The sequence below is a fragment of the Sparus aurata genome, chromosome 5 (genome assembly GCF_900880675.1).
Source record: "Sparus aurata chromosome 5, fSpaAur1.1, whole genome shotgun sequence".
Lineage (NCBI taxonomy): Eukaryota > Metazoa > Chordata > Actinopteri > Spariformes > Sparidae > Sparus > Sparus aurata.
In genome coordinates, this window is record NC_044191.1 from 27,741,318 (window position 1) to 27,763,465 (window position 22,148).

General features: G+C 39.8%; 1 protein-coding gene across 2 annotated transcripts in view; it reads right to left on the reverse strand.

Moving 5' to 3' along the window:
- The window catches only part of ipo11 (importin 11), a 114,859-nt gene that overhangs the window by 38,485 nt on the left and 54,226 nt on the right, over positions 1–22,148 (reverse strand). For both annotated transcript variants that reach the window (XM_030417392.1, XM_030417391.1), the window contains exons 19-22: positions 21,968–22,084; positions 19,861–19,974; positions 17,324–17,439; positions 15,467–15,543 (exon numbers count right to left, since the gene is read on the reverse strand). In XM_030417392.1, coding sequence (XP_030273252.1) covers positions 15,467–15,543; positions 17,324–17,439; positions 19,861–19,974; positions 21,968–22,084 — 424 coding nt within the window. The remainder of the gene's footprint in view (positions 1–15,466; positions 15,544–17,323; positions 17,440–19,860; positions 19,975–21,967; positions 22,085–22,148) is intronic.

The following is a 22,148-nucleotide window of genomic DNA, read 5'->3' on the forward strand; positions in this document are numbered from 1 at the left end:
TCAGATGTATGTTAGACTTCAACCAAGTTAGAGAAAAGGGTTGACATGATCGATGCATGCAGAAACAGGAATACAGAGGCAGGCAGAGAGGGAGGGCAAAGGGACTTGATAAATGATCCTGCTAAACACATTTAGACTGAATTGCATACTGGATGGATGGTTTTTACTGGCTTTGTTTGCTGGGAGTAATCATCAAACACTTACGCTTTGCCTTTAGAAAGTTTCAGTGTTTATAATTCACTGTGACTGAAAAATGCCTAACTGTATAGTCTGTATAATCTTTAATATCATGATGGAAGACATTAAATGTTGGCACCACACACCAATAAACTAATTAAAAGAAATGTCTAGGAAAAAAGGTGAAGTATCCATTTTGTTTTTCCACCTAAGACAATAAGCTCACTCCATAATGGTATAGTATGGTGTACAAGTTTAGCTAGAGTAAGTATTGTTACAACAATGAAAATACCTTCAAGTACAATCATTTTTTCGTTCTGCAGAGGGAACTTCTGATGTTTTATTAAATCATTCTTTTGAGAGCATGGAGTGTTGCTCTTACATGCTGAACAAAGTTTGACCCAACACAAAAAATTAAACACAACTGACTTATCATGGTGATTTTAAAAAAGCAAAGAATGCTGGAAGAGCTTTTTTTTCCAAGCCATCCCTTTCAACATATCCGTGATGCAACAAATGAACACTTCAGAAAAAGCTTTGTGGCAAATGGCTGCTTATCTGACAGCAATAATGTGAGGTTGTGAGGATCTATCAAAACGAACCACAAGCTAAATTATTAAGCATGCTGCTGCCTCTGGAACATCATTATCCCAGCTTTAAATATTTTCTACTTTGTCTCTGATGTTTTTCTGACCTTTGCTTTCCAAGTTCATTTTAGCACAGACCTAGCACAGCCTCATATATCAAGTGTTAGATGAGACCCATGAATTTGGTGTGTATAAAATGTATATTCTCACATTCTGTGCATTTTTTAGGACTTTAGGGGAAAGAGGTTATGAGGTATGAGGATGCAATCAAACAAGATTCCAATAAAACCATAGCCAAGCGATAAAAGCAATAGTAGAGATGAAGACAACAATGACGTAAAGAAGAAGAAGCTGGGACATTTTATTATAAGAGCTCAGATACGCCCCAACAACCTCAGCAAGTGAAACCTCAAAAACAATTTCGTCTGTAAAAGTTGAGACTTTTTTTAAGAGATACTGTACGGAAATGCATAGAGCATGGAAATGCATAGAGATGAAAAGGTAACATTATCAAACACATTTTGGACCATTTGCAGACAATCATACACTTGAGGCTGGAGTGCAAAGAATTGACTTAGACTTTCAAGTGTGCGTAAATGCAGGAGTATGATGCCACTGATCTACCATGGGTTTAATTGTTAATGGCTTCTTCATCCATGGAGCAGAGAGGCAACAACCCTCACTGACATGATCAGTTGTGTAATTTTGGTGGTAAGTTGGTAAGTTTGGTGATGGAGTCAAAAGTGGAGGTTGAATGAACAAAAGGCACTTCAGAAGTACAGTGGGATGTTCTGCATTGTGTTTATGTGCAAATGTGTTGAGAAGGAGAAAAGACAAAGTTTGCAAGTTTAGCCAAATTCTAAGGTATTGAGAGCAGCTGGCCAGGCTGCCAGCAAACATAGGGTTCAGCATAGAAGAAAAACAAGAAAAGGAGAGGAGTTTTACACCATAACTAACATTTACATGGTAGGAAATCAGTTTGACAGTAATATAAGCTGACACAGTAACAGACCTGGAAGTATATAGGGACACAAACACTTACACATTGGACACAAAGAGATGAGAGGTGAGGAAGAAAAAAGAGGGGACTTCAACACAGTTTCTCGGGGAGAAGGACAAATGGGAACTAAACCCCCAACATACACACACACCTGCACAAACACCCCCCTAACAGTCAGTGACACAGCATCTATACATACACCAAGACCAACATCTACATAAATAGGTTGAGAGTAATATGGGCTGACAGTGTAGCTGACTCCAACACCTAGAATAGTTGTTTACTTCATACAAGTTGACAGGTTAACTAATTCCATCACCCAGGATAGCAGTAGATGCACACAGGGGGCAGATATTATGGATATACAGGCGTTTTATGAATACAAACATGACTTAAACATTATGTTGATGTTTAGTAAAGAAAGATGTTCAAATTCAGCAACTTCTCTTGCAATAACTGTCTTCACAGTGGTCAGGACCCATGGAGATCCAGGAAGAATGAGATTGCCATCAGATGATGATTCAAGGGATATATAAAAATATGTCTAAATGATTTGTAGTGCACTACTGGTGCACTATTTTTTTATATTAAGGCCCTCTAAATATTGTTCAAATGAAACACTTCGGGAAGAGAAAAACTGGTGTTTGATTGATTGCTCACTTAACTCACATCTGGCCATTATTGTGAAGAGAGGTTAATAGTAGACAGTGCTTCATTTTAAGTGATCACAAGAAAAGAGTTTGTGATGTGAACTGTTTTCAAGTCAACCTGATATTTGTTCAAACAAAAGCGACATTCAAAAATAGAAGCTATTAACAAAAACTGGTAACTTGGATCGGAATTGCTGAAGAAGTAAAGAACTTTCAGGAATAAGTGAGTCCCTAAATTAAATAGAGGGACGGAACGTCCACAATGACCACTGGGGTTCAAACAGGTGATATTAACGCTGATGCATGCAATATGTTTTCCCCAGCCATCTGCCAGCTACAGTAAGGTAATGAAGATAATGTATGCTACCATCTGTTATCTGGGCTAGAACATAATGTATTCCAGGGGCCTATTTAGTCAGCATATCAGCCGAGATGAATATTCAACATAACAGAAGACAATGAGTGCATTTTAAAGCCACAAAGATGTGTGCTAAACAGGAATAGGCAAAGAAAATGAAGAGTAATGGACCAATAAGTAGAAGTGACATCACATGTGCAGTAAAGCAATTGTTCTGCTGTTTGCATTCTCATTTTGAGCACCACAATATGGTAGGGGTACTACAATGTAGAGTGTCATGAGGAAACAAATGAAAGCTCCACTACCAAAGAAGGTTCTCCTGTCGTCAGGCCAGGCTGTACGATTTCTAAAGAATAAAGGCAACAGATTGCTTAACAGTGGGTGAACAAGGACACAAAGTGTCATCAGACAAGGAAAACATGACAAGTCCACAGCGCTGCCGAGAGGGTGAATGGATGATAGTGGTTCTTTGTAGTGTGTGCAGACACAGAAATGACTTTAATGGGGTAGATATGGGAGCTGTGAAGAAAGAGTGAGTGCTTCATATTTCTTAAACTTATTTAGAGGCTGCATAATCAGCACCTGAGCTGGATTTAAATTTTTTTCTCCTATGATAGAATTTTAACCCCTTAAAGGAGAACTTCGGTCGATTTAAACATGCAGCTTCATTGCTCAAGCTACCCTTGACTTGCCAGTACCGAAGACGCGAACAAATTTGGTCCAGCCATTACAGAGCTCCGTGAACGGAGACTTCGCATTGAACGCTAACAGCATGGGGTCAGAACTTTACACTGTGTTTTAAGCGTCTTAACATGCTCCACATCTCACACCAAAAGTTATGCAACATCAGCAGACACCTTAGCACACAGCACTGTAGCATGTATGACTCAAACTGAATAAAAAAGTAGTTAAAACAATGTGTTTGTGCAAGGAGCTACTTACCTGTTTGTTGACATCGGCGTCTTCCGGTAGCTGGACCAAGCTAGTCAATACGTCGAGCGTGCACTTACTCCCTCACTGGCGGAGACGGAAACGTAATCCAGCATTTTCGTGTTTATGTTCATAATGTACATGTCCATGTTACAGCCTGTCAGGAGCCATGAGCCTTACAATAGCCTGTTAAACCTGTTAAGTGCACACTCGATGGATATGCTAGTTTGGTCTAGCTACCGGAACACACGGATGTCAACAAACAGGTAAATAGCTCCTTGCACAAACACACTGTTTTAACTACTTTTTTATTCATTTTGAGTCATACACGCTACAGTGCTGTGTGCTAAGGTGTCTGCTGAGATGTGGAGCATGTTAAGACGCTTAAAACACAGTGTAAAGTTCTGACCCCATGCTGTTAGCGTTCAATGCGAAGTCTCCGTTCACGGAGCTCTGTAATGGCTGGACCAAATTTGTTAGGTCTTCGGTACTGGCAAGTCAAGGGTAGCTTGAGCAATGAAGCTGCATGTTTAAATCGACCGAAGTTCTCCTTTAAGGAACACCGTTCCAACATAGGAACACCCTTCACTAAATGAACACCCTTCGTAAAAACTAATAGTTTTTTTGCTAATAGTTTTAAGCATCAGATCTTAACAGTATATACTCACTGTTGGAAAGCTGAGACTGTCGTGATTATTTTAAGCCCAAAAAACAAAGGAAAAAAGTTATTTCCAGACCATGTAATAGCCTTCTAAACTCACCATGACACAACATTAGAAAGAGCCCTCTACCGCAAGAAGCAAGAATGCCTACATACCTTCGGAATGTTCCCTTTTTCCACAGCTATAACGTCATGCCAACAATTTCTTTTTCATAGTTCGCCAAGAGTCCATAGAATGGGAATATCCATGTCATTTTACCCAAAACTAGCTACAAGTGTCGAACAAGCAAGAAACCCCAGGGTCTTAGCTTTCATTTGAGACCGAGATTATGTTTCTAGGTAAAGTGGTTCTCAAGTTATAAGCCTTTGAATCTCAGTAGGCGCTCTTGGAAAAAAAGGACCCAAGCAAAACGCACAGACATGCCTTTAGAAAAAAAATTGTGAAAAATCAGTTTTTTAGTCTTTTGACTACAAATTGGCTGTGGCATGTGGCTATGGCCTAATTGTGTCTGCTGTGTCCATAGACATACCTGAACCCTTATATCTTAGTCAGTTTATTGACATTTGAATTGGACGGAAATCAAAATCTGTGTTCCAACCTCTGTACCTCTGTGTCAGTATGTCATAGAATCACACATCTCAAACTATGTGGGAGCTGTCATGCTTTTAATTTCGGTATGTCGTTTTGGCCACAGCTGGCCACAGCTAGCCACAATCCGTCTTGTTACGTACTCACTTTATACCTGAAGAAGTGATAGTGAGTCACTACAGTGTCCTGCCAGTCCAACAACACCACAGTGGTTTTCTTGCCTAATTTGGTTTCTGGCAGTGCTGGACTGATCCAGCAAAACCCCTGCTCAGGCCTGTCGGTTTACTCCTGTGCTTTCCTGTCATTTCTGGAGTCAGAACCCTTGTACAAGACACTGTAAATCACTTTGTTACTGTATTCACTGTCTTCAGTCCCAGTCAAGCTGTGTTCACAAAGAGGCTGCTGAGCCTCAACGGCCAGACAACCTCCTCCTCACAGCAGAGATACTTTCAGGGGTTTACTGACATTGTAAATAGATAACCAATTAACTTTAGTTCAAATGACTATATAATATGGACATGTGCCTAACACTCTGACACAGCTCTCATAGCTTTTCATCCTGTGCTGCGATTCCTAAATATTTTTTTGCCAGCCTCAAGCGACAGCTTATCAGCATCGAATATCATTGCTTTGAGCATGTTTATGAGTGAGCTACAAGCCAAAATCCCGAGCACATTAGAAACTGTAAGAACCCAAAAGTGCGACCTTTGCATAAGGATCCCCAGGAGACCACCTCAGCCCTAAAGTCATTTTTGTTTTTTAGTTGGTCTATCTCAGTTGTCAAAATTCGTGCTACAGGTTAGCAATGCCCTAGTTTTCAGAGTCTTTTGTGCATTATCTTACTCGATTCCTCCCCTGTATGTTTTCAGGATTTACTGTTAATTCCATTACATCCATTCACCTTTATTTTTTTTCTTTATACAAATGATACAACCGGCATCTTCAAGTGAGTAAGAGGGCCGCAGACCACAAACATTTTGCCGTTTTCAAGTGGCATCTCAAAAAGCACGCATTGACAACTGCTAATCAAGTAGGAAGGACTACAGGAAGCAAACATGTATCTGAGAGCATGTTGTACACTGCTCTGTGGAAGTATTAGCAAAGATTTTATCACATCTGAGTGAGGCAACATGATTACACTCAAAACTACTTCATCTTCTACCTCCAAGTAGAGTTACACTTGCTATACTTGTTTTATTCCAAAGGCAAGGAGGCAAATGCATGCTTATGACAGCTTTCCAATCTCTGGCCTTCAATATCACTACAAGCACAACCACTGTCATTACTTGCCTTGCTGATAAGCTGTGCACATGCTGTAGTAATATCCTCAAAGGGAGAGTTTCGTATAAATAGTAACACAGGGAGGGAGAGGTACAAGTATTCGTATAAAAAGGAAAAAATGAATTGAAATCTCATTCTGGGCTTGAGGTCAGCCAGCTCAGAGGCCAGGACTTGATAAGACCTTTCATCATCTCTTCCTCTCACTGCTGCAAATAAACCAGAGGCTCCCAAAGTGTCCATGTATGATGAATACAAAAACCCTGTCAAAATAACTCTGCGTATGGAAATTGGAAGTAAATCACTCTCATTCCCATACAGTATCCCCCCACTTTTTCAACGTGACAGGAATACGACACAGACAATTGTGGGCTGGATTTACTGTGACTCTACCCAACATCAGCATATCCTCTTCTTTTCAGCTGCACTGTGAAAACCTGATAAATGACCATTGTTATTACAAAGTATTGGAACTAAGCTCTGTGCTGCGACTGGTCTTTCCTTTTCACAATTTAACCATTTTAAACCAAGTGTATTATTACAGACAATATTACAATTTTCAGACCAAAACGTTGTCAAACCTGATTTTTTAATTCCTTTCTCAATACCACCAATTAATTTGAGCAAAATAATGCACATCCCAAAATACACACCCAGCATCCAAAGTAGTAAAGAAAAAGTTTGCGCAATGTACTGCAATATTGCTTTTATTTAGGGCTGGGTATTGTTAAGAACCTCACAATTCGATTCGATTTTGATTCTTTAGGTCGCCATTTGATTCCATATCGATTCGATTCAATATTGACTTAAATGCTTTGATATCGACTCAGTAATAAGTACTAATAAACAAATAATTCATTAGAATACCTGTTGATAATTTTTTTATTTAAAAAAAAATAATCTTAAATTATAAATCTTTCCTCTAGGATGTTCTAGTTCAAACTGAAATGTAAACAAAGGTACTCAGTGTGTTTAGTTATAAAATAGTGCAACCATAGTTAAGCTGAGAAAGTGCCATTGTTTCTGGGACTGCATAGTACTGACTTTAATGACACTTAAATATTGAATCTGTGTCTATAATAACCACACCCTGACATGTAAATGTGACATCTGTCTTGGTTCATTTAATTTAACTTAAAATTTGGACAACTGACTGCATAATATATGAATCAGAAACAGAAATGCTTTACAGCAGATCCCATTCAAAGTCAAGAATATGTAGAAAAATAGTAGTAGTAATAATAATAATAATAATAATAATAATAAACTATATATATGCTGCATATTTATAATAGAAGTCTACTGCAACTGTACTTTTTTGTTACCATTAAATGTTATTTTATACATTATCATATTCTATAATGTTCTGTCATGGAGTACATCACTTCACTGCTAAAAGAAAAGAAAGCTGCTCACTGCCAGTTGCAGCTTCTTATCGTGATCTGCAGTCTGTTAATTTTTTGTCATAATTGTTATTATTAGTTCTTAGATTATCAAAAATCACAGTTACATGTCAGGATGTGGTTATTATAGACATATTCAATATTTAACTGTCATGTATCATCACAGTAACAGCGTTACATACATTAGCAGCTGTAAACACAAACACATTATAAAACACATCATGTGGTCCCCTTTAAGCGCCGGGTGAAGGTGTATATTTTGGTAAATAACCGCCGGTTCCAAATTAATGCAGAGTCTAATTTATTTTTTTTTAAAAAACATCAAGGAAGAAGACGTGACCACTGACACTGCACAACTTTTTACTTCGCCTTTTTCACGTATCGTGCTTGCTTTCCGTCAGTCATCACACTGATGATCGCCATGGCTCCGGTGCAGCAAACTTTCTGTCTTAAAATATGCAGAGGAAAACTCGGGAGAAGCAGCCACTAGATGTTTCTCCGTTGACCCCAAGAGAGGGAGAGATTGGCGTCTGTCTGAGGAGGACAGCAACAGGGCCAGGCTGCCTGCTGGAGGGAGGAAGAAGGCTAGCGAGGAGCCTGAGATAAACATGCGGGAATTAGTTATCAGCAAACAGGCACGCCACGAGAGAGTGTCCCGCAAAATGATCAGGGCGACGGAGAAACAATTGTCCGCCACCTTGAGTGACAGCAGAGATGAGGAGTTTGCAGCGAGTGCTGGTTGGATAAATCGTTTTCTCCGCCGCAACAACCTCACTTGCAGAAGACAACTATTGCCCAGCAGGATGCCGGAGATTTCAGAGAAGCTGGAGAAGTTTGTGACATTTTCATCCCGGATTTTTGTGTGGAGGGAATTAAACGCCTGTCCCAAATAAACACCTGGTCTGTTAAAACCTATTGGTGGTTAATGGCGGCCTGGCGGTCCGCCGGTCCTTCCCCCCCCCCCCCAAAAAAAAGCGGATTTTTCATGATTCACGAGGGTCGCATTTTCATGTCGAAAAATCCGGATTTCCGGAAAAATCACATGCCGGTATTATCTAAAATATTGGAAGACTATTATTATATTAGTGAAAAACAGAATAGTGTTTTGCTGCCACCACACACACACACACACACACACACACACACACACACACACACACACACACCACACACACACACACACACACACACACACACACACACACACACACACACACACACACACACACACATCATTTGTTATAATCAAATAGCCACAAAAACAGCTGCTAAAGCCCTGATTAAGCTTTAGTCAGTACATCCTTCACAGCCCTGGGCATATGCCGCACAATCCGCTTTGGTTATCAACATTAACAGGAAAGCGAGCTCCGCATCCGACTGTGATAACATCCTCTGACGTGCCTCTAATGGTTGTTCGGGAGACTGCTAAAATGTCAGTCATCTCCCAGCCCAATTTTTGCTTCACAGTAGTACTCAAAAAGAAAGCTGTGCCAAAATCTGTACTGGTGCTACAAGGACAAGCCAGTGCTTGTTGATAACATTCAAGCCAGCCAGCGACAAACAGCTTGAGCTCAGTAAAGCTCTAAGGTTGGAGGTTTTACAGCCATAAAATGCATTTAACAAAATGGCAAACTGACTATTCCCATTTTTATTGTTATTCAGAGGACAACCTCTGGAGTGAAGCCAAAGCATGTTTTATTACGGAGTGCTGATGATAGCCGCAGAGCACACCTTATTAAATCGAAACTACTTAAAGACTTCTTTAAGAGAAAGAAAGCATCCCTGCAGCTCGACGGAGCCAGTTTTACTGTCCACAAAGGACTTCCTGTAAAACACAAAAAACAACATGGCCAACTGGAGCCATGGATCCTGTGCAAGATGAGAAGTCCCTTTGCTGCTCAGGTGACTTAGGCTTTGGAAAGTCATGGATGAGTGATCGTGCTTAATAGAAGCGAACAAGCTCAGCAAGGGATTCAATGAAGTGGCAAAAATCAAGTTTACAGAGAGACCCCCATGTATCAGATTACAGCCATGAAAACAGAGCAGAAACCTCACAGCGCCATAGGGAAAATCTTAAATCACTTGAGTTGATGCAATATCAGCTCAAATTTGAACAGATCAAATATTTCTTAAGATTTAGGTGACAAAGCGGAGGGGATAATGCACAGAATCACCATAAATGAAGTGCGATAAATGTCATATAATCTCAGGATGTGTTATTCAATTTTCTTCCATCCCTGTTCTTAATACGGCTAAATATGTCTTAACATCAGTGAGAGCCACAATCAGTCCTTACCTGTAGTTAATAAGCGTGTAATAAAACGGTTGTCCTCCAATGGGGATGTCCAGATTGATAAATGGGGCACATTAGCAGGGCAGTCCACTGCGAGACCACATTCTGAAGAATGTTAGTGATTTCTTCAGAGAGCATTCACAGGCTAACGGTGAGGCTAAAAGCTCTCTCAATACAGTATCACTGATCTTTGTGGGATGGTCTGACAAGTCTGGCTGCACCAGTAATTGCTTCTGATGGGATGTTCATTAAAACAAAGCATTGCACTGTCCAATTTTGTTCTGTTATTACTTAAAAGCAAGGTCATGTAAAAACTGTCTTTTCGCATTTCTCTATCTTAAAATGGAGAGAGTCAGACAATTAGAACAGCAATGAGTGAAGAAAATTAATAACCAATTGTTTAAACACTTGATTTGTCGTTGAGGTCAAGCAAAAAATCCCAAACTTTGACCTGTTCTGGGGTTTATCATTGTTAACGGGTTAACTTTGAAATTGGAACTGCTGTTCACAATTTTGAAGGATTTTATGGACAATGCCATTAATTAAAAAAAAAATCAGCAGATAATAATGCAGACTAAAGGCTATTGAGGGCGACAGACCTTCATTTCTTAACTCCCATGTTTTAGAGTAATATTCATGGTCAATGCTGGATGGAAACCGTAGACTTGAATCATTCATGTGGGATTGGTATCTTTATTGTGCGCCTTGTACAGACTAATTGTGTTTTATAGTGTGACAAGGCTGTGGTTAGGCTCTACTTAGGATGGTAGGGAAAGGGAAAGATCATGGTTTGGGTTAAAATGATCACTCTCAGATCTTTCAGATGCTGGAGTTACTATCTAAACATGATCCTTTATCAAAGTTTAGTAAGAACACGGTTTTCTTATATCTTCCCATTGTAAGCCAACACTACAAGATTCTAGCGCTAATGCTTCACTCGCTGATGGTTCTGGGAGATCGCCACCAAATGGCCCAAGATCACAGGCATCATAATGATCCAAATGTGTGAACTGTTTAAAGACACGATAAAGGAGCTAGCTGACAGCTTGTGGTGCGTCATCAACACCTGCTGGATTTCAAGCAGACTAAATATCCGGTTAAATTCTTGACAGGTCTGGGAACCACGAAAGGGATACAGCCAATGGGAGCAGACATTCTTCTCCTTTCTCCTTCTCTCCTCTCCAGTCATCAGCATTAGCTCTCTGAACCCATTCTTATTGTGCATTTAATTTGATGGAGTGGGCACAATAGGCTATTTTCTAGTTTCTATCTCAATACACACAAGCTTTTCAGTATGTGTAGCACATGTACGTGTACCTAACCCTATCCACAATATGAGTAGGCAGTGATACCTTTTCAGTGGAACAATAATCCTTACTGGATCTTATTCTATCCTCTCACCCCTATTAAATTATTTTTGTACAAACAACTTGGACTCATCTCATGTCTCAGGTGTGCGATCTTGTAATGTCTGAGCTTATGTCGCTGATCAGTGACATAATGTGAAAACCAATGACTGTAAGACTGATTACAAGACAGAAAGTTGTGTAGGTGGTCTGCTGACTATTAAAGTTGTCTAGTCGGAATAAAGCATTGATTTGTCACTGCTGGTCTTTGCTCTGATTGAGCCCCACTAGCAGTTCGGAAACCATCACACAGTTTGTTGAGAAAAACAGCAAAGTAACACGAGATGGCATAGAAATGCATGGATACTTTAGCTAAATAACTTTCATACACTAATCAGTGTAATGGCAAGTAGGTAAGAAACTTCCCTGCTGCCTCTTCATCATCACTAGTCAGTACATCGCACGCGGCTGAATTGTGTCCTAGTTCAGAGTGTGGTGGCAGTGATACAGAGCGTAGAGCTAGTCTAACAATTTAGCCAAAGCGAGGCTCTTGACACTCTAATAAGGGAATTTGCTGCTCCAGTTTAGTAGTGATGGAGCGGGGGTCTTTATCAGGCAGGCCAGGCCATACACCTGGCAAGCTGCGACACCATACTGAGCCAGACTCTCTCAATGGCCCACATCCCTCTACTGCTCTCCACGGACTAAATAAATGAACCACCGGATGTTCTAGTGAAAACCAGCCAAAGATGATGACTGACCAAAGTTTTTAGGAAAGACAAAAGCCAAGTTAATTTGCTCTATGAAATGTTTCATCAATTTATGCAAATAAATGCATGAGTGCTGTATGCAAACTTTTCCTCTACTTATTTTCATGTTCAAAGGACAAAATGTTGTTAAAAGTGTGTGCTCATTTGTTCTGACCTGCAACCGTGCCTCTGAGCTATCATCTTTCATCACAGCAGCTTTGGATTTTTCACTCAAATGCTTGCACTGATAACCTAATTATATTCTATGCAAGTAATGTGCTTAAAATGTGCAATTGTAGCCTTAAGAAAAAGGTGTTTTTCACAAAAACAAGAAAGAGAGGGAGAGGGTACAAAGCGCTGAAAAGTGGATGCATTGCTCAAGGTGAAAACATCCATTGATGTCAATAGATGACAGAATTATGTTTAAATGAGGGATAACAAGAGAAGGATAAATGTGAAGTCACAGAGGTGGATAAAAGGTGAGCTCTGATTCACTGAGGTTCAAAGGTCATTATTGATATGAACCAAAGCTCCAAAACAGCTATGGATGTTTGAATTATCTTTTCATCTGCTTTTCAGAAGACCAAGAATACACTTTGAAACTCGTCTTTTAAGTGAGGAAGGCTGAGAAGTCATAGAAGTCCATAGAAAGGATAAATGAAATGAAAATTACACTTTTATCATCTATAATTCCATGACAATTGTTGATAGAAAAGATAATGTAGTATGATTGAATGCGACTAAATGGGACTTGTTGTGAAAATGTTCCCTCGATTCTGATATAACTTGCATCATTGACATAATTGATGATATTCTAACTAGCACCTGAGATTAAGAAGATGTTAAGGAGCTTAAAATGATTTTGGAGACACGATATCATTTAAATATTAGGAGATGACAAATTTTGTGAGGTTGAAATGACATTGGCAAACAATATTACAGTTATTATGACGCAAGTTAAACATCAGAACATGCTCAATGCATATTCAAGCACTGGACGATGCTGCAGTGAATATGATTAAATGGAGATGACATTTTTTCTAAATGCACCAAACAGACATGCACAAAAAAAAAACGCTGAGAAAAGGGACAAAATATCCCCGACATGCATTTACCTATTACTTCCTGTTTTTTTTTGCTTTACTAATGGAAAACTGTTTGCTTGGACCTGGAGAGGTGTGAAAGCTTTTTCCTTTTCTTTGCGTTAATGTGTCCGTCACAGCCAAAGAGAAAAAACACTTATCTGCACTGAATCAAATACTGTGAAAAGACAGAAATGCGAGATGTCTTTATAGTAAATGCATGAGACGATAACAGTAAGCAAAATCCTGTCACAAAATGAGCCTATTTCTATGATGCTCTGTAGACCAAGCTGGACTTGGGCAGAGGGAGAGCAATATCATGTCTCTGTTGTCGTACCACATAATTCTAAAGGTAAAAGTATTTTCTGAGATTAACTGTTTGGTCTGTAAAGCCTCAGAAAACTTTGAAGCTCCAGGTGACTTCAGCAAATATCTTGTTTTGTCCAGAAAGCAATCAAAAACTCAAACAAAGGAAATAGATCATTATGTTGTCCCAGATTTGAAGAAAGTCCCTCAAAGCATTTCTAATACAAGGTGTTGCCGAGAATGGGACGCCATGAGGTCACAGTGACCACGAGCATTGACAGCAAAAACTTATCGGTTCATCACTGAGTCCAAGTGGATAATGGTGCCAAATTTAAAATATGAACTTCCATCAATGCTTTTCTCAGAGTCAGATGAACGGACTGTCAAATGGGAAAGAGCATGTCTACAGGTAAGGCTATCACCAGCGCAGAGGCATAGAAAAGCAGCCAACGTCCCATTTGAGGAGCCAGAACCAAAGTTTCTTTAACTACATGCAATCTCTAATTTCAGCAGGTGTTAGAATAGCATATCAGACATCTGAGATATATCTTTAGCTGAACTCATCTCTTCTAAACGGCCTTCCAACCCAGATTCTGTGCTTTGCCACTCCAACCTTACATTTTTCTGTTCCTTAATCTTACAATCGTTCATGTTTTACATTTCTTCCTTTGATCCATCATTAAACTATCAACGCACATCGTCTGATCACAGTGCACTAATTACTTGACAGATCTTCATCAATCATGATGAATAAATGAGGACAGAGGTTCCCCCAGTCCAGCTGTCAGACTATGACTGGAAACATAATGCTATTAGTCAAGTTGTGTTTCACTTTTATCTTAATATTTTTTTCCACCATTCTATAGAAACAGAGGAATACTACACAAACCTTAAATTGAAGCAAAAAGTAATAATGTTTTGCCAACACTGGGCTTTCATACATGCCTTTGTGCCGGGGTTACATAGCTGTGGTAGTTATGTTTGATCACCTCTTTTTGATGGTTGTGACTGCTCTGAAATTCAACATGACTGGTTGTACTGCTTTATCTTCTTCTGTTCAACAATAGATAACAGCATGAAGACATCACTTATCCTTCCATGTCCAAGCTCCTCAGAGCAAACCTCTGACATAACATTTCTTTTCATGTCCTTTCTCATTCATTTTCCTGCCATCACTTTCTAAACTTGTTCCGTTTCACCAATCTTCCCCCCTTTGCTTTATCCACCTTAAATCCTTCCTCTTTTATTGCATCCATCCATGACCGTCTTACTGAGTCCTTTACTCCTCTGAGTCTCATGGATTCCGAAACCACACTACATGTGATCAAATGCTCCAGTAAGCCAATCGGGTTACACAAGTGTTCATATTAGTCTGACTCACTCATTAGGTGTAGAGGCACCAAATCAATACTGTTCATCATCACAGCGAAGGCGCCCCACACACGCACACACACACACACACGCGCGCGCATGCGCGCGCACACACGCGCACACACGCACACACACGCACAGGTGTCCCTAATGCTCCAGGCCGGTGATAAATCATCCGGCCAGTTCCATTCAATCTGCCACCACTCACAGCTGCCTGCAGACACGGAGCAGTGGCCACGATGCCTTGAGGCTTCTGCAAAGCTACAACTGTGATCTTTACAAGCTACAAGTGCCTGAAGTGATAAAACTATGAAAATGAAGCCGGTGTCAACGGATTGCATCAACTTTTTACCCTCATTCTCTGAGTTTCTCTGTGATTTGAAAGTATTTGATCATATGATGCTGGCTTGTTCTTTCAGATTTTGCAGTTTTTTTCCCCAACTCAGACTTTTGAAGTGGAATGTTTTCTTTGTCTCTCCTCTGAACCAGTAACACCACAGGCCATCCATTCGACCTCGTGCTAACCAAACCATCCAAAATGCATCAAAGTAGCATTATTCCTGAATCCTGAAATAATGCAAAACACTGTGATATTACAAAAGAGGGAAAACACACACAGAAGTACAAATATGGACACACAAAATTCCAGAGCGACAAGCACACAATGAAATCTGGTGTATGCTCACCCATCAAAGCCGACATGTTCTGGAAAATTCGCAACAGCTCTGGGGTGATGGCTGGGCTGTTCTCCAAAGTCACCAACCTGCACAATGAGAGGGAGTGAAGGATGAGAACAGGAAGAAAGACAAAGTAAAAGAAAAGATGAAGAAGAGAGATTAAAACACAAAAAGGGGAAAGTTTTGAAGGTGGGAGTACAGAAGAAATAGATTAAAGGTGGTAAAGAGAATGGGAGGAGATAGCAGGACAAATTATAGAGACAGGGAGAAGAGAACATGGGCATCACAAAAATGGTAAAATGGGTGTAAAAGAAAAAAGGAGGAGGCAGAGGAAAGCAAAGGAAAATCTGATAAAAGAGACACACTGCAGAAATCTGAACATTCAAATATGATGACATGAGTAGGCCTTCTCTCCCCATCATATGGCGGTGGACTGTCAAAGTACTATGTTCAGCAAGGTATACTCAAATACTTTAAAATTCTTCAAGTAGGTCTGTAAACTGGAACACCTTTATGAGACCTCACATTTAAAAATGACATAGTAGAGCTGAACGCTATGCAATATCTGTCGATATAATCACAACAGTGGGAATGGTATTTTAAGCATTTCACTTGGATCAAACGTACAATATGTAGCTACTGTCACAATCGAATTCTGCTCAGATCATTTACTGACTGGAGGAGAGCTCAGAGGTAACTCTTTAACTTTTAGAAATAAAATGTGGATTTATCTTCATTCCTGTTTATCACCCTGACGGCAGCAGCAACCTCCTACATTGGTGACCTCCAACGTTTGGGATGATGTAAGAACACAACTCATCAATATCTATAACAAAGCTCTAGTCATTGTTGGACATTGAAGAAAAATATTAAAATGATTGATGATTTGATTTTGCTTGGGTCTGTACATTAACTTTGGAGAATACGATTTCTCAGTAGCATCACATTTCTTTTATATCAGTACGTTGTTGACACATCATGGCAACTTCTGTGATATCGTACCGGCCAGTATGTGATTTCAATAATATTCAAATTAATACAATAGTACAACTACTGAAGAATATGAGACTGAATGAATGACTGGATACATGCTCCACAAACAAAAAAGCAAGATAGACAGAAACTGAGAAGGACTTAGAGGGAGGCAGAACCAGCTGATGAAAGATAAATGTCAGGACAAAATTACACTGACAGTGTGAACAAAGCAAACAAAAATATTTAGGGCACAGCTGTTTATCAGGCAGGATAGGACTGGCCTTAACACTGCAGCTCTCCACAGCCAGGAATAAAAAGATTAATGCGGGAGTTGAAAAGCAAAGAGATAATGGGAGAGGAACAAAAGGTAACCTGGCATATTCTCTATGACTAAACCAAAGCGTTTGCTAATTAAATAAATTTGCAAATGCCAGCATGCTTTTTTATAGCAGATTCTTGAGACTGTAGTGTGTCCAAAAAAAAAATTTAAAAATAAAGACAGAATTGTGAGCGACATGAATAATCAGCAGCATTATCACCCACCTAACAGAAGAAGTAAATAATATCATGGTGGGCCCATTTACAACTATTTATCTGCAAACATTTCCGTTTGGTTCCTTTTAGACACCGAGTCATTAAATAAAACTGATGACTAATAATAAAAAAGGATTCATGAGTGAATTGAGCCACAGAGAGGAGGGGGAAAGAGAAGAATAAACACTGCTATAGTCATAGTATGGATGAGTAGATCTTTGCATGAGGGTGCGCTGAAGTTCGAGGAAGGAAATGAGATCACCATGTGCTTCCTAAATGTTCAGGGAGTTTTATCTAAAACTTATAAAAGTGTATATACGTGTGCGTGTATGCAAGTGTAATCATGTGTGTCCGTACCAAAGCTCCAGTCCATCCTCCAGCAAATACACATGCGGCGGCTGTGAAACGTCAGTGCTCAGCTGGATGACAGGAAGAAGGAAAGGGTACAGATTCTTACTCTCTGCCCCCAGGCCCTGCGAGAAAACAGAAGATACAGAAAGTAAATGGCAAATTAGCAAAACCTGACGAAGAATGCAGACAGGGGACTTTAAGGGCTGTACTTAATGTTCTTTAGCTTAATGGGTGTTTCGTGCAGAATATCCGAGTAGAGCGGAGATCGCAGACACGTAGAAAAGTTTAATATGCCACTTCTCTGACTCACCCATTCCGAGTAACTCATACCTTTGTCAGAACACGCTGTCCCCATACTCCACTAATACACTTATAATAGATAGGATGCGTGTGGCAGGGCGAGCACGCTGCAGGGTGGCTTTCAATAACAGCGAGATGTCATGAATAGTTGCTTTTTGGTACTCAAAGGACTTATGTGTGACTATAAAAATACATGCCTCAGGGTGTGATAGATGTTTAGGGATTTTTTTTATGTTCACTTTATGGCACTTTTTGAACAGCATGGGTAGAGAGAAATCTTCAGTATAAGTGCAGGATCCAACTTAACGTCAGTTTAATGGTCATACAGATTTTCATCAGGTGTCATGCGGGGCATGATGGAATTTTCTTTTGGTAACTGATTTGTTACACATGGATATGCACTGTATGAACATGCTCTGTATGTGTCTACTAGGGCTGCACAAATAATCGCAAATTAATAAAAATCACAATATGAATACATGCAATATGTAAATCGCAAAAACCACTGGGTAAAGTAAACGGTCACAAAACAGTGTTTTAATGAAATGTTGTCGTTCTTCAGAGATGCTCTGGCCTACAGAGCTTGCATAGAAGTAGATTGTACTCTTTCAATATGAATTAAGAAAGAGGTACTTTGTAGTGCAGGTTAATGTTACAACAGTTAACATTAACAACGTTATGCCATATATACCCAAAAGTTTTACGCCAAACAGTGCTTAAACATTTTTGAGCAGTCCAGTCTTTGCATCAGTTTGCTCGGGCGCTGGGAGTGACCATTTACAAACGCACTCTATATAGAGATGATGTTCTATTACTCTTTCTTCATAATATCATCATTATTACTGTAAAAACACTGTATTTATTCAGCTACTTAGGAAAAACTCTATACTGTTTTTTAATTAATCTCAAGATAAGTAAGTCTAGAACTCGAGCCACATTTTTTTTCGTTTCCTTAATGTCAGCACGATATTGTATATATTAAAGTCTAAATTAGTATGTGGTTACACGGTTTGCTAATCTAAGCCCTTTCAGCCATACGCCTTCAGTGCCTCCCACTGTTCGCCCAGATGTGAACTTGTGTTACTTTCTCAAAGGGAGAGTTTCTCGATCACCAAGCGTTTCATCTCCCACTGTGAGGTAATGCAGTGGCAGCCACATAGGGGTCTAAATCTTTATACAGGCTGCTTCAATGCTGTGGGGGAATGGAGCTTTCTCTCAGGCTATTTTCCTCTTAACTTCCGTTAGTGATAATCATGATTGATATTCATGCAAATTAGTGAAAATAAAATATCATACACCCCGAACAAGACAGCAACTTCCAACGCTAAAAGGCAAAAAAATATGTTTTAATCCATAGTTTAATCTGGGTGTAATTATGTGAGCAATTTAATTTCAAATGAATATGACCAGGAAAGATTGACAGAACCTCTCTCCGTGTTGATTTATCCGGTGAAATCAGAAGTTTTGGCTGAAAAACAAAAACACTAGATAAAAAAACAAAACAAAAACAAACACACAGATCTGACCCAGGTCTTCATATCAGACATTTTGGAACACAGCCTCAGCAACATGTGGCCGAGCACGCAAACACACACTTGCTGCCAGATCCACTGAAAAGCACCACCTGTCACACTAAAGAGCCCGGCAATAAAACGTAATAAACTCTACATGAATGGAGTATCAATCTTTGCAATAGCTTTGTGTTAATGTTTTGCTTGTTTTAAGTCCAATAGTTTTGTTAATGGGCTATTTTCTTGTGATCCTGAGAAAGAGAGGAGAGCTGGCCCATTGCAAACCAAGGGGAAGAGAGCCAAATCTGTGCTGTGAAGTAGTGACTGGGGAAGTAAGCTGACAGTACACTTCTATCAGAGAACAATCGTATTAAAAGGTCTGGCACAGACAAATATCTAAACATGAGCAGCTCTGCAGTGTTTTGTAGCATAATCAATTGAAGCCCAACACTGAGGCCTTGTTCCACATTTGATTAGAAGGGAAACACTTTTAGTGTTTTACAGCCACTAATGAATGCCATCTTTATTTGTGTATTATTTGTGACAATGATATTAATTCTTTGCATTATTCAATCTTAACAGGTGGTTCAGGTGTGAATCGCACACCTCACACTCACGTATCACATTAACAATACAATATCAAGCTACTGCCCAACCCTGATTAAAACTAGTACATATGTGCCTTCTGTAACATGAAGCAGAAACAGTGGATAGGTTGGTGATGCGTCGTACCTGAACCAGGTGGATGAGTGTGGTGAGTATGGCACATCGAAGCATATTGTGTTCTTCGGATTGCTTCCAGAGCAGAGGCAGGTACTGAACCAGACAGCCTACGTATGGCCGGATCTGAAGCAGAAGGAAAAAGTGACAAATCACCAAATCACTGTGATATTCAGCCTGCATCTTTCACAGATTTACTATGATTAATTACTATAAAACTTATTTTAAGTGACTACTGTGGGGGATGCAGAAGTCCCTTTTAGGAACAGTGACAAGGAAAAAGGTTTTCTTCCTGTCTCAGCAATGACTTAAACCAACAAACTTAGACAACTCAAGTTAGCCTTAGCCCCTATCAACCAAAATCAGCTGGTTCAAAACGTGCTCCAGGAGATTAACTGTGGAAGGAAAATGTTAGACAGGTAGACAATTCAGAAAAGATTTCCTTCAGAACTCTGATGGAAGCAGGATGAGAATGAGCATAGAGCAACTGCAGTTGAAGCAGCAACACTCAGTACTGAACTGATGTGTAAAGTCAAATAATGAAGTCCAGTTGATCTGATGGATTTAGAAATCATCTCAGCTTTGCACATAAGCCTGTCTTAATACTCATGATGTGTCGTCTGGATCACACAATGGACTTAAATTGAACATGGCTTGTTGAAGGGGGAAACAGATGGCCGAGTTATGGTCTCACACTTAACCCACTGCAAACAAAGTTAGGAAGTGTTGCATCTCTTCTGCTCTGACCAAACCACAGCGAATACTTTTCATAGGTATTTTAATAGGTAAAATCTGTCACAGTTGATATTACTCGAAATTACTTTATTTGAACCTGTAATCCAAGATACAGCAAGTACAAAAATTATTGAAAAACTGGGCTGCTCTCTCTAGCCTATGTTACATATTATCTACATTTTTCATTGAAATCAAGTTACAATGGTGTAAAATGCGGGTGGTCTGACACCAAATGGATGCCATCAGTCTCAATCCTGCTTGAATTTGGAAAATGTGATTTTTGGTGCAGTTGCTGTGCAGCCAGCCAACTCTAAGACATCCACTGAATAACAGACCTCAAAAATGTTCCTGCCATTTTCTTGTGTCGATTTGCGCTCACCATTCAGATTCCCTAAAGTGGCTACATGGCCGGGCTGCAAACGCCACACTGAGATTTTTTGCTTGATTACACCTTTGATAAATGAGCTGGTGAGGAGTGGAGGGAACAGTAAAGAGAGAAACATGACATACAGCCTTGAGGATAAATATAAAAAAGTGAGAAAAGCAAACCACAAACAAGCCAAGGATGACATCTGTGGGACTGATCGCAGAAAAAGGCCTCAAATCTCATAATTTCTTTTATCATGTACATTTCAACTCAAGTTGCACTTGTGACTTCATTGACTAGCTTTCTCAGCTGCTGCCACTCTTTGTGGGTTTGAAATCCCTATTGAGAAGCGTTAGAATATTAATGGGACTTCCACTGACTGTAGAAGTTGAGCCAGGGCCGGCGACTTGGGAAGATTTAACCAGACTGACAGTTCACAAGGATGAAAGCTATTTCTGTGACAGATTTAAGTGAAGGGATCGTTTAAGGGAAAAGTGCTTAAAACAGATCTGAAAAGAGCCTGAGGGGGTCTTGAGGAAGGTCAATTTTTGAGGGTTGACAGTTAAGTGGATTAGAACGACTTATTGGATGCTCAGAAAAAAAAAGTAAATCCATATGGTCACAAAAGCCCTGTAGTGGTAGAGGGGAGAGTGTGTCATCATGGTAAATGAGAGCAGACATCAGAACAAGGGCTGCCTTAGGCCTTGAGATTTACAAAGAGTCAAGGATAGGACTCACTGCTGCTCTTGCCAGTGTCTCAGGATCAAAGTGAAAAATAATTAACGCCTATCTTCCATCTTTGAGGGCAGATGGTTGTTTTTCATTGTTGATCTTGGGGCTTGTGCAGGGTGACAGATGTTTTGTGTCCGAGTTATGTTTTTTTTATTAACTTTTTAACATGTTCCCTGAAGAGTATGAAGCACGAGCTAGACACAAGTTTGACTCAACTTCACTTTACATACTGTAGAAAAGGCAATGTGTTCCCAGCTCTTTGTAGTTTGATCGCTCAAATCTTACCTGGATGTTAACTCTCTCGATAACACAGGAGATGACATGGAGAACCTGCATTTTGGTGTCACACTCCGTCACCTGCTGCAACAACTGAAAAAGCAGCCCGAATATCGACTCAAGGTACTACACAGAGGGAAGAGAATTTAAGAGTTAGAAAAGGGGAAATGCAAGGCTTAAAATGTTAATT